Source organism: Petromyzon marinus, chromosome 15 (assembly GCF_048934315.1).
Source record: "Petromyzon marinus isolate PM22_M1 ecotype Great Lakes invasive population chromosome 15, UKy_Petmar_22M1.pri1.0, whole genome shotgun sequence".
Taxonomy (NCBI): Eukaryota; Metazoa; Chordata; class Hyperoartia; order Petromyzontiformes; family Petromyzontidae; genus Petromyzon; species Petromyzon marinus.
The window spans coordinates 15,357,610-15,371,797 of NC_133681.1; the positions used below are offsets into that span (position 1 = coordinate 15,357,610).

The window sequence follows — 14,188 nt, forward strand, 5'->3', positions numbered from 1 at the left end:
TGTAGCTGTGTTTGCCTTTATCCCTTTTTTTGTAATACAGTATTTGTATTTTGATTGTCTTATATCTACAAATCCCAACAATATACAATACACTGTATCCCGAACAGCCATTCATCTATTCTAATTTCCCAGCACACCATTTAAAATGACACGAAAACATTGATAGTGTTGAACATATTATTATCACGAGAATTCACTGATATACTGTAGCAAATGAAACGTGCACCGTATTTACAATCCCCAATAAAACTGCACATAAATAAATAGACATTCACGTCAAAAAAGACCCCCCCCCTCCCGCATCCCCCTCCACCCCCCCCTCCCCTCCACCCCCCTCCCCCCACCCCTCCCGCCCTCCCTCCCCGTCGAAATTATATCCTAAATCGAGCGAAAGAGCCGAGACTCGGACCTGTCCAATGTGCGAGTCGGCACAGCACTGGAGGCGACTACGCACTCAGCTGTAGAATTAACCGCTAACAATTTGGGGCAGTCTGTTTAACACGGGCGACACAATTAGAATGCATTGAGGACCGTTGACCCGTGGCACGGGGGAAATAATAAGGGAGGGAGGCGGGGGGGGGGGGCTGGACGAAAAGAAACCATCTCCAACAGCGATTGAATCGCGTATTCGTAGGCGGCTCTCTCTCTCTCCATGGTGTTCTTCCGCTTATTATTTCGTTCGCTGCCTTTTGGTGGTGTTATTTCCCCCCCCCCCCCCTCTCCGAAATTTGAGACGACGCGGCTATAAACTTAAGCCACTGGAAGGTGTCCAGAGTCCCGGTTTCAGAGCGTCCTTCCTTGCCCGATGTCACGGATAGAGCTTGCTTTGTTTTTATTTATGTTATCCTCCTTGCACACGCGACGACGACTTTTATTCTCCACACTCTCCTCCTCCTCCTCCTCCTCCACCACCACCTCCTCCTCCACCTCCTCTCCACCTCCCAGCCGCCTCCAGCATCATCACTTCCGGTGCTTCTCGTCTTTGTCGCTCGTTTTGCCCGAGTTCTCCGCATTACTGTGACTGTTGCTGGAGCTGTTCAGGTACATCTTGTCCATGGCCTTCAGAGCCTCGTTCAAGTAGTTCTGCAGGGCGGTCATCGCTGCGCAGATCGCGGGGCTGCCGAATCCGTGCGTGATGAGGCTGAAGTGCGTCAGGCAGCTCTGAATGCCCGGCTCCAGGATGGGGGGAGGTCGCGTGTTGCCCAGCGGGGAACGGTCCTGTGTCAACAGGTCCATGAACTCTTTACAGATTTGCCTGCGAGTGAAGAGAAAGGTGGGGGGAGGAGGAGAGTGGCGGGGAGAGAGGGTGAGGTGAGTGCGGCGTTAAGCCGCGAGCATGTCTCTTTGGCGAGAATCCGTTTAAGTAAATAAGGGGCAGTTTTGAGATCAACCTGGCGATGTGCACGTATCAATTATACCGAATTTACACGTCACAGTCATTTGTCAAGCCCCCTGTCGGATCAATCGTGTCGGTCGCGAGGGCTATTTGGCCATACTTCACCGTGCCGGGTCCAGTGAACGGTTGCGTGAAGGGGACCCGTTCAGATGTTATCACCAATAAATTGTTAAATCTTGACTTAAAACTTTCGTGACTGCAGGAATTCATATTCTTTGGATCTTTCGGTAAAGTCACGTAGATAGGTTCAAAGAAAAAAAGAAGGGAAGATGATGACGATCACTTGTGTTGTGATCGAAACGTCGTAGTTTTTTGTTATTTTTGTGTTATTTCCTTTGAACCTATCTACGTGACTTTACCGAAAGACCGAAACAATAGATTGTTAGCTATGGCCAGGAATCGAACTCAAGCGGCGCTGGGTTCACGGTGAAGTGTGCTAACCAGTGCGCCACCACTCCCCCCCCATGAATTAAAAGAGGTCAAACATATTAACTCACCTTCCGTTTTCTGTATCCTCACATTAAAGGTAAATATATCTACATATTTTAGTATATTCGCCTTCGTTTATCCGGCACCACCTTAACCCTTTAGTCACGCGATCTTTGGGCTCGTCAGTAGAGTAAACACATTGAAATATGTTTAACATATCCCGTTAAATGTTACATGTCACGAATGTTTTGCGGCGAATTTACATATCTATGTACGGCATTATTATATGCTGCTGTAGTGTGCAATTATGCATTATTGCAATACGCAAGTCTATTTTCTTACACATTCATCTTAGAACGCAACACAAGTACCTGAGCTGACGTTCGGTATAATTTAGAATAAATTAATTAAACAATTATAATATTATTATTATCACACGCGCGATGTTCACTTGCGAATCAGTCCTCAATGTAACTAAATCGGGCAAGTAGTTAAGCAACAGTAGCAAGCATCACCATACAATACAGTCTACACGCGGTCTACAAGCAGTCCGTCTAATGCAGTCTACAACGCGTTCCTGCGGGACCATCCACTTAACGCACGTGCGGGCAGACGCGTTATTACACTCAGGACATCTTTTAATTGAAAACATTTAAGCACCGGAGCACTATTTTTGTTGTACTTTGCTCTGCAATATTATAGTGCGGGGGGGGGGGGTCCAAATGACTGAAACGTGAATGGACTTCATAGAGACTCCCTCGAACGCGCAACCGTGTCATTGGTTTTTATTGAGCTGGATTCAAGAGAAGGCAAAGCGCCGCATGCAATGACCCGTGTAATGCCGCATATAAACTGCAATTACTTAAGGAATTTGAAAATATATATATCATTTTACTGTAGACAAATCGTACAGGTAAACACACGTGGCGGTTATTGTTTCTTTTCATTTCCGTAAGTTTAAAATAACGCAGACCGTGTGTTTTGTTTTTATCACTATAATCGATACTCATTTATCTTTACGGTAACTCGATACATTCGTCAATACACCCCTCCCCTAATGGGAAACATCACGGACGGACGTTTCGGGCAATGCTCCCTTCTCCAGCAGCTATGAAGAATGGGCCGCTGTCGAGTTTGTGTTATTGTTCGCGTGTGCACCACCGCCAACACAGCAGACTGCCTAAAATAAAACCTTACAATTAAATTACCATTTTTTTCTTATAAAAAAAAACATTCACGTATTAACAATGTGCTTAGACGTGAACCTTACATTTACGTAGATACCTATATACCTATTTTTATTATTATTATTATTATCTAATTCTCAAGACGCTTCGATCGCTCTTCATCGGTCGCCTCATTGCGTGACCTTCGCATTGAGGCGGTCGACAGATCAACAACGACTCTGAGCCGCAATTGCCAATTAACGGCTCCACTCGAACGCCGGATTGCCACGTGCGCCGAGGTGGCCGCTTTAATTAACCTCGCAACTGGCGCGCTCCTCAAACGCCAACTGTGCGGAATTGTCGCAAATCCCTTCGCGTCGCCGCTGTGAGCCCAATGCCCCCGTGCACGTGGCTGTCGTCGAGTGCGCAGGCGCTGCAACTGCTCCCGAAATGACGCGTACGACGGGGAGACGAACACGAGGCACGACATCAATCCTCGTGCCAGGCTCGTGCCAACCAACTACGCTACTGCTCTGAACAACGGTGTTCGCTCTATCCCGAACCGCGCCCCTATCCGTATGCATCTATGTGCGTCGGACTGCTTTCGCACCCTACGTAGCCAACCGCCCTAATCGGAGATGAGGGAGAAGGAAAACAATGAACTATTTTTTTTTTAGAACAACGTTTCGTAGTTTCGTTTTGCTTTCCTTCGCCAGCACCTCCGATGAGCACCGTTGGCTACGTACGGTGCGAAAGAAGTTCGACATGCAAACAACGGCGCATTGTTCCTAGATCAATTCGGATCGTGGCAGAAGCAATTTGCTTTGTCACTGCATGGCATTAGGGGCCATCCATTTAGCACGAACGCAAAAATCTGTCAAAACTTGATCCCTTCCCCCCCTCCCTGTACGCACGCGTACTTTTTACACCCCTCCCACCTGCGTACGTACGCCTGACGCCCCCACCCCCTCCCCGAATCCTATAGAACGGCCGATATTTAATCCACGCAGAAACGATCAAAACATAATAATATTAACGTGTTTAAGCAAACAGATAGTCCACCCCCGGTCTATATAACTAATTTGAAGGCCAATGTAGACAAATTATTATCGAGGCTTCACCCCCCCTCGCCATTTCCCATGCGTATATTGTCAGTAGACCCCCCCCCATACACAAGCGAACGCATTAGGGTTAACCCCGCCTCCTCCCTCCATGCGTACGTACTAAATGGATGGCCGTTTACTACTGCTTAGTGCTTAGACGCCATGCAACACAGTCTTCATGTAAAATCACAGTCAAGCATTGCACTGAAGCAAAAAATAAATACCGATTGATGTGTTCAATATGAAGATGCATGCAGCCCCCTGTCAATCCACTGCTGAGTAAAAAAAAAAAACCTTCTCCCCCATGCCGTGTCAGTCACGAGGGTTCTCGTTCGGCGATATTTCACCCAGCCGATTCTAGTGCGGGACGGTGAGGATGGGTTGGTGCTGGGCAGAACCGATCCGTGCCTCGCTCGGCGCTCGCGTTAACCGTGGGCACCGGGGGGGGAGGGGGAGGGAATCAAATCGAACTCGGGTATTGGACGGCTCCAATAACGCAACCACCGCGCTTCTACTCGACGCATTAAGCGTGAGGTGGCGATATCCTGAAGGCTGGACACGCAGACGTAAGTCGACGACGACTTACGACTCTTGCTCATCAACCGCGCACGACGCACGCCGCTGACAGATGCCCGCGCGATCGCGCCGCGTTGAAGCGCCGCCGCTGGAGTTGCGCGCGATTGGCGTCCGCGCGGACGTGAATGATCGTTTCATCACCACCGCGCACTGGGACGCGCATAATGAGCAGCGCCATCAGTCAGCGCCGGCTCCCGCAGCACAAAAGGGGAGGCCCTGTCTCGAGGGGGATGGGTGATGAGAGCGACGCAACGTGAGGTCCAATCAATGCCGCCTCTGTCACGATCCATTTGCTGTCATAACAACAACAATAAAGAGAAGCACGTCTCCTCTGGACAAGGAACGACGCTGCTCTTAATTTGAACCGTTTGCGACTCGTACTTCGGATGAAGCAGCCTTCCCTCCCCACCCCCCGCGCCCTTACTCGCGTGACGGGGCGCTTTGGTGCCAAGGGGGTTGGTGAATCGCGCAGAGATTGGGCTGCGAAGGTAGCCAGGATGTGGTTGGCAGTGGCGAGAGAAATATGTTTTTTCGCCCGTCTGTGCGGACGTTGGCAGCGTCATCCATTCGTGCGTTCGGTGGGTGTTGGCCGGGTGCTTCGGTCGCCGCAAGGAATTATGGCAGATGGTCAAGAACGATGACGGGCTGTCAGCGAATGAACGCAACTGCGTCCAAGAGGACGTCCATCAATAAGGTGGAGCGATGAAGTCATCTCGTGTGCAGGTGCTAGGTTGGTTATTATATCGCGGATTGATGAGGCCTTCTTACATAAGTGGGTTGACCATGGCTACTACTAATGATGATCATGATGACAGCGACTTCGGTTTCTCCCCACACGCAGAACACTCACCAAACTAGGATTTGGACAAACTCCCCAACGTGACATTAGGACTTGAAACTCATGGGGACTTTTCCGTATTTAAAAAAAAGGTTGCATGGTGATTGCCAATGGAGTGAGCCGATCAGTAGGTCACGTGTCGTGGGGTAGGGTATGGGTACTCCCACCTCTTCCAAGACGTCTCACCAGCGTGGAAGAGTAGGCCAAACACCCTCGTGAGCAGGCATTTGCAGAGCTGCGCCTTTACCGTCCATTGTAAAGAGAAGGGGCAACTGGCGCTGGCAAACAGATGGTGTGTACTCATGACAACGTTGTTTTGGGTTAGGTCAAAAAATGTAACAGTTTCGAACACCCACTTCCACACGACACATCCAATTAATAATGTTTGTCACGTGAACAGAATGTGCCAATTATTTACTACTTCAGCACCACCGGTGTGTTGGAGAGCAAAACCAACACAACATTTGTAATTGAGTGCGACGTTTCGCTGGTGATCACAACAACCAGCATCATCAGGCATGTTTGGTATGTTCCCTTCACGTGACAAACCTGACTAATTGGCCGTGTCGGATGGAGGTGGGCGTACAGCACATTTACATTTACGTGACGTTACCACCCCCCCTAAAAAAAAAAGCCTTATCATGACCAACATTGGTCGCCAAAGCCTGCGTTGTTAGATGATGAACCATCGGGAGCGCATTTCGAAATCCGTAACGCCAGCGTTGCAGATGGCGAGCATTGATGAGCACGTCCCAGGACATGTCCCGAGGGGCATTCCTCCTCACGACAAACTCGCCGAAACACATGCGACTGAACGATAAACATTGTTTTTTTATTTTACCAGGTAAGGCCCACCGAGCTACATAGCTCTTTATCAGAAGCGACCTGGCCACAACTGGTAGCCCAACAAGGTGGTTTATCATCACGCGGAAATTTATATAGCAGACAAATACCCTGAGCGCATGTTGATTCTAAATGTGGAGGGAAAAACCAGAGTGCCCGGGGAAAAATCCACACGACCACGGGCAGAGAGCATATACAAACTCCAAATAAACAGGCGTCGTTAGGGTCGGGATCGAACCCACGACCTCCTGCATACAAGGCGAGGGAGTTAACATCTCCTAGCGCCCTTCTCGCCACCGCACATCGTGCAGTACACCACGAACAAGCGGTCACAGATTGCTTCCTTCGTCAACGGTGAAATGGAACCACATCGGTTTGCACTTGTACATACGTACATGTTGGACTTCTTTCGCACCATACGTAGCCAACCGTGCACAATCCGTGGTGCGAGCACGTAGAGCAATACCCCGACTTACGTCTTCCCCCTTTGCCGTAGTTTCTCAAATACGCCGTCGCTTTATGAGTCCCGCTAACCAATTTGCGTCGCATCAACCCCACACACTGCCATCATCGCTGGCATCGTCCGTCCTTTCTCGCTATCCCTCGCCTCTCAGCCTTCGTCTCCACCACCACCACCCACATACCACCCACACACCACCCACTCACCACCCACTCACCACCCACACACCACCCACTCACCACCCACTCACCACACACCACCCACACACCACCCATACACCACCCACACACCACCCACTCACCACCCACACACCACCCATACACCACCCACACACCACCCACACACCACCCACTCACCACCCACTCACCACCCACCACCCACACATCACCCACACACCACCCACTCACCACCCACTCACCACCCACTCATCACACACCACCCACACACCACCCACTCACCACCCACACACCACCCACTCACCACCCACTCACCACCCACACACAACCCACACACCACCCACACACCACCACCCACTCACCACCCACACACAACCCACACACCACCCACTCACCAACCACACACCACCCACACACCACCCACACACCACCCACACACAACCCACTACTACCACTGACCCTGTCAATCGCTTCGATTTGACGTCGTTTCGATATACGTCGCCGCACTTTCAGAAACGCAATCCACCCCCCACTGCCCCCCAACGTAAACCGGGACATTGCTGTACAGGGTGGTCCACACGTCTGGTGACCCACAATTAATTTGACCTCTAACATTTTTTTCCCCTTTGCATATGCATTTCTGTTTTAAATATACGTTAAGAAAAATTGTTTTGGACAATTAAATGGGGGGGGGGGGGGGGGGGGGGGTGGGGTTACAAGACATTCGAAGCACCCTGTACATCCAACGACGATGATGATGTTTTGATTTAAAGCTTTCGTGACTGCAGTAATTCATATTTATTTATTTATAAAACAAGTTTTTTTTATAAATAAATAAATGCGCCGTTTACAAATAAATTTATGCAAACCAACACACCTGAAGACGACCGTTTGAGTTATGGTCGAAACGTCGTGAGAATTTTTTTTATTGTTTTATATATATATTATTATTTTGTTGTTTCCCTTCAACGTGACTTTACCGAAAAAACTAAGAAGATGATGATGTTGTTTACGTTGCCATTGGACTTACACCGGTCGAGCAGTTTTCGGCAAGTGGACGCGTAACAACTTCTCACCTGCGCGCGTGTGGATTGAGCCTCGTGCGTGCACAAAGACCAAGGCGCCCTTGTGGTGCCACGTGCTCTTAGCGAGCACCCGTCGAGGCCAGAATTACATCGCAAGATCACTGAGAGATGGGCGACACTTCGGGGAGACCTTCATCCAGCAGTGGAGTAAGGTCTTGACTACGCACGGCTGGGTGGTGTGACCGGTAACCCAAGCTCGTTCGCTTTGACCTCCACGGTACTCTACTGGCGTGTTACACACCGCCCCAGGTACTGATTCCAGACTGAGCCGACCTAGGGGAGGTCCATGACCGGATTCAGATATAGCTCAACACCGATGTTGGACGTGGTTGGGAATCGAGCTCGGGTTGGCTGGAATCATCAGGGCAGTGCACTAACCACTGCACGAGCGCCTGCCACCAACCAAAGACAAAGATCCCCCGTATAGCCTTAAGAAAGTGTTGGGGCAAGTGCTGTTAGCTAGCAACTCCGAAGGCTGTCACGGCACGTAAGGGCCAACACCACGCCCTGCCGCCGTTGTCTCCCCAGTGGCGATGTTCACACATCGCACCAGCTACTCATTTGTGGTTGAGTTGACCTAGTGCAGCACGCTAACCGTTGCACCACCGCTCCCCATGCCAACCAACCAGCGCACACACACACACACATATCCGTCCTACGAGAGAACGCCAATGTGGCCCTGTAGGCGCCACACTTTGAAAGCCAGCGTGCGGCGGGGGGACCTACTTTGTGGCCAGAAGCATGTTCTTGCGACTGTGCAGGTCTCCTGGGTCCGAGTGCTGGCGATTTAGAAAGTCCGCCGCGGCCTTAGCGGGGAATTCTGTCTCGCAAACAAATCCAAAATCCCGGGCGAGGTGCACCGCTTCTCCTGCTCGAGAATAAAAAAAAAACACACACGCGTACACAGACAGACGGACAGACAGGCACAACGATCCCCCCATGTAGCCTTTCACAGACTGTTGAAACAAGCGCTGTTGGCGAGCGCCTATTAAGGCCCGAACGGGGCCACCTTTGACCTCTCAACACTCTGCATTGATGCTCCCACACCGCATCAACCGGTTACTCATTTAAGGCTGAGTCGAGCTAGGGGAGGCCCATAACCGGTCCAGTGCGCTCTAGACACGTGTGCATGCCCGCACGCGCGCGCACTAACATCGTCATGCTTGGTCACATAGTGCCTTTTGACAGGATGCCACTTCGAGACAGGCTCCTATGTGCAGGCTGCCCGTTCTGAGCAATCAGGTCTCATTCATGTTCATGCTAAGACAATCGATATACGCATCTGCCCGTGCAGACCCGTCTCCTCTGGATTGTGCAAAATACGTGCGTGATGCATGCGATGTGTCGGAAATGTGCACGCGAGTCTCCATCCCAAAATGTTTGCGTGCGGTCTTCGAGGTTGGGTGATTCCTTCTCCCACCCTCCCCCACCCCCTCCTAGTGGAGCATGCGAATGCGATTTGTTGTTGTTAGAATTACCAAACGGGGTGCCCTCTTCTTGTCCTCCTGTTGCACACATTCATGAACTCAGGTCCGCCATCTCCGTCGTTTTGAGCTGAGCGGCTACGCAGAGGACTGTGCGGCGAAATATTCGCAAAGATGTACGTCGGAACTTCTTTCGCACCGTACGTGGGCAACCGTGCTAACGATGATGGGGGTCAGCGTGACATACAAAGGATTCGTCATTTCCTCTTTAATGCTGTGTTGGCTTAAGATGATTTTTAAACTTTTTGCACGTGCGCAGTATAAGGTGACTCGATCTTTTTACGAATCGTTGCGCTCTATTTGTTGCACTATATATATATGCGAGCACTGGTGCTCGTAGGTAGCAAATCGTGAACGCTTCCGCTCTCGCCGCTACCGCCGCTGCTGCGGAATGTGGATTTTAATCTGAAGGCGGCGGTTTTAAAAGGCGTGACATAGAAGGCGCTCACGGCTGAGGCGCTCGCCTGCAGCATGTGCGGGATAGAATGGGATTCGGACGTTTCCACGAGGCACAAAACACACGGCATTTGAGGCTGCCACCGCCGCAGCCCAAATATCGTTCATTGGGGCGACGCGGCGTTTTTAACCGGGTAGGAAATGGGCACTCCGTGCTCGTAATTAGACATCGGGTAATGAATGTAATATTTTACGTGGGCAAACGAAGTGATTAGGCGAAATCTATTTACGCGGAGAAAATTCTCGTTAGGCTTAACGAGACGTAATGAACAAATAATGTTTTATTATTTTTGCTTTATGTTTTAATGAGGATGCATTTCTTTGGGTTATATTAAAAAGGACCCACGATATGGGACGGGGAATGCCTGCTGCCTTGTTGTGCTGTGAATCGCTCTGGTAATCTATTGTTGGGAGTGAACAAAACCCTAACGACCTCGGCGCTAAATGTAATAACACCATTCCTTTATATTACACGAAAGAAATGCTCGTTTAACAAGCGAGTGCAAATTTAAATTAACTTTTTCCCTGTTTTTACGATACATCACATTAATACAATAACGGTGCGGAGACTTTTAATTTCGCTTATCAATTGTGACCCAAAAAAATTAACATTCGATTCTGTTAGATTACAGCATCGTGTGGCAATTATAAACTCCACATTGTAGTCCGTATGGGCTGCTCATTAAGCACACAGGCAGAACTTATGTAACAAATTAAATCGGGACGCTACAGAGTAGGCATTTCAGTACATGCATTGGCAGGTCTCCATCGCCTGGAAGGGAATTGATCTCAACAATAAAATGCGACGTGGTCAAACTCACGCAGGATTAGTTTAAAGCTAGCCCGAATTGCCGATGAGACCCACCAGGTCGAAACCGGTGCAGAGTTGCTTTGCTTAAACAACTGACGCTGTTTAACAGAAGTTCAGGAGGCCGATAAGCCGATGGACTTAAAAACAAACTAATTCGTTTGACAGCGGGGACACGGAACGGAAGTCGATTCATTTAGGGAAATAATCTGGCGACGCTATAAGCGCCCTAAGCTCATATGCAATGTATTGAAGGGGTCACGGTCAAACATGTAAGAGCTGAGAACACGTGTAAAATAGGCTTCAAGGTTGCTTCCACATGTGCTCCGACTGTTAAACGTAAAGACGCAGCCCTGCAATTTCTCGCTCATGCCCCTGCTGGGGGGGGGGCGTGGGGGGGGTACCCACACTTTACCCTACCACACGCGACCAGGAGGGGTGGGAGTGGGGGGAGGGGTGGTGGGGAGGGGGTGGAAATCAAAAAGAAAAATGGCGCACCGGGAGGTTGAATGGGGGGCAGTTAACGAATGGTAAACGTCTCGGCAGCAGTGGAAAGTCTCAGAGTGCTGTTGTTGTCTATGCACCGAGAGCAACAACCCAACCAGCGCGGAAGCGTCCCTGTGCCGACTGCGCGACGCGAACGTGTTGGCGCCGTTCGACAAAAGAGCCTCGTCTGAGTCGGGAGGGAGAGCTTCTCACTGGCAAGGCGCTGCCTTTACCCCCTCCTACTCCTCCTCCTCTCGGCTCGGCCCCCCCCCCAGCCCCCACCCCACCGCCACACAAAAAGGTGAGCAAGAGACGCTAATTTAGAGACGCTGCAGCAATTGTTTAAGCACTGGCTTCTATTGCGCGCGGCTTTTAAGTCACTTGAAGAAGGAGGAGGGAGAGAGAGAAACACCAGGGAGAGTTTGCTAAGGGGTATAGACGCTAATTATCCGAGTGTAATGAGACGTGAAACTGATTACTGGTTTGACTTTCCATCAAATCGCCCCGGTAAGGGAAGGTTTATAAAGTGGAGCAAAGAAAGATTGAGAGGGGGGAAAGAGAGAGGAGAGAGGCGGAAGCCACGCCAAAGTGACGCGGTAATTGAGACGCGGATTGTCGGCCGTCATCTTCTTACCCTCCACCAAGGAGGTGAGCAAAGTGACGTTGGCGGCCTTGCGTCGCCCCGCCGGCAGATTCAGACCGATTTTGTCCAATTTTTCCCGTAACGATCTTCCGCCGTTCTTCGACTTTGCCCTGTTGAGAACAGCAACAGCGACACACCACCACACACGCACACACACGCGCACACACACGCAAACACACGCACACACGAACACACACACGCGCGCGCACACACACGCACACACGCGCACACACACGCGCACACACACGCAAACACACACATGCACACGCACACACGCACACACACACACGCGCGCGCACACGCACACACACACGCACGCGCACACGCACGCGCACACACGCACGCGCACACACAACACGGTTTGTTTGTGGCCGCTTGCAATTGGGGTCGTGGTGCGCAGGTTTCAAAGCAAGTAACACAAACGAGCGCAAACGCATTCGGCCATAAACACTGCCCTAAAAGGTAAGCATATACAGAAGAAGACGGTTCGTGTAATTATTTACTCTGTTAATGAAGGACCATTGCCCGAAACGTCGTCTATTGCATATGAAGGAGTTTTTTTTGTTTTATTTGAAGGCAGTGTTTTTGAAGAATGTCGTGAGAACAGAGACAGCACGATGTATGTAACAACGATCCCCCCGTGTAGCCTGAATAGGCTGTTGGGGAAAGTGCTCTTGGCCAACACCACGCCCAGCCGCCTTTGTCTCCCGAGTGGTGATGATTTTACACATCGCACCAGGAGAGGCCCAGGTCCGGTTGAGATAATCGTCACCGGTGTTGGCCGTGAGCGGGAATCGAACCAGGGTCGCCAGGTTCGTAGCGCAGAGGGCTAACCGCTACTACAGTACCGCTCACCACATCTAGACTGTATATAAGCACAGACACAACATAATACAAAGTGGGGCTGAACGATTTGGGGAAAATATCTCATTGCGATTTTTCTGACCGATATTGCGATTTGAAATCAATTAATCGTTCAGCCCTAATACAAAATTCCCCACTGCCTTGAACATACTATTGGGACAAGTGCCGTGAGTATATTTAAGGCAGACAGAGCGCACGGGGTCGTAGGGACAGCACCAAGTTCCAGCCCCCCCACACACCCTGCTGATCTTTAAAACATTTAAGACTGAGTCGACCTTAGGGAAATGTTGAACATCGGTTCAGATATCACTCGCAGCCCGAAATCTCTAACTCTGGGAGCGACGTTAGCTATTCCCACGCTGACAGTTTTTCATAACATTGGGTCAGCCCTTTGTCAGGACAACGTGTCGGTCACGAGCGTTGATTGACCATACTTCAACAAGCTGGTGGGTGGAAGTGGTTGAAGAGAGGGGCCACAAGGACTGTCTGGCCCAGATATCACTCGCTATCAATGTCAGCCCCGGCTCTGAATTGAACTCAGGTGGCCAGAGTTGTATAACACAGTGCGCTAAGCATCGCGCCACTCCGTGTACAAATACAAAGGTAAAGACGCCCCGTCTAGCCCTTACAGATGCTGTTGGGGCAGAAAACGCCGCACAAGAGGGCGTAGTGGTCAAGCACCACGCCCGGCCGCCTTTGTCTCCCTAGTGGTGATGTTTACATACAGCACCAGGTACTCATTCGAGGCTGAGTCGACCTACGGGGAGGTCCAGGACTGGTTCAGATTATTGCCACTGGTGTTGACAGTGAGCGGGAATCGAACTCGGGTCGCCCATAGGCCCACATTACCACACGTGGCCCAGAAGGCATTACATCTGCGACCGTGTGTGTGTGTAAGCGACTGTGTAAGCGCGCAAGATTGTGCCCGATTTTATGTGGCACTGTGGCCGGCGCATAAAGCTAATTGCATGGAACGCTGTCACGTTCAACTTGGGATTTTAATTTCAAACACAGACAAAGTAATTATAGCAATTGTGGAGAAAGCGAATCATTGGTGTCAGCTTAAATATATACTAACGATATAAGCACTTGGTCGAGCAAAACGGCTATTTTTTCCCCTCTTTAATGGAAGAGCGTTTCAGAACACGCGTTACTCCGCGCGCGTGCGCGTGTGACAGAGAGACTTGTGTACGGCGGGAAGCACAGCGGGTGACGAGCATTGTGAGCTGTAGAGACAGAAGCGTGGTCTCTGGTCTACAGGGATGTCTGCCTCGTAGACTCATTGGTGTCCGTATGATGGCTGGTCACTTGGACAGGCAATGCTACCGCTAAGGAGTTCAGAATGTTTACACTCGTATGTACGTTGAACTTCTTT

At 50.3% G+C, this 14,188-nt stretch overlaps 1 protein-coding gene across 7 annotated transcripts in view; it reads right to left on the bottom strand.

Moving 5' to 3' along the window:
• Nucleotides 1-710: 710 nt before the first annotated feature.
• Nucleotides 711-14,188, bottom strand: part of LOC116942722 (transcription factor AP-2-beta) — a 54,863-nt gene continuing 41,385 nt past the window's right edge. For all 7 annotated transcript variants that reach the window (XM_032955001.2, XM_032955000.2, XM_032954999.2 and 4 more), the window contains 3 exons: nt 11,941-12,059; nt 8,799-8,940; nt 711-1,255 (listed from right to left, as the gene is read on the bottom strand). In XM_032955001.2, coding sequence (XP_032810892.1) covers nt 961-1,255; nt 8,799-8,940; nt 11,941-12,059 — 556 coding nt within the window. In that variant the 3' untranslated portion in view covers nt 711-960. The remainder of the gene's footprint in view (nt 1,256-8,798; nt 8,941-11,940; nt 12,060-14,188) is intronic.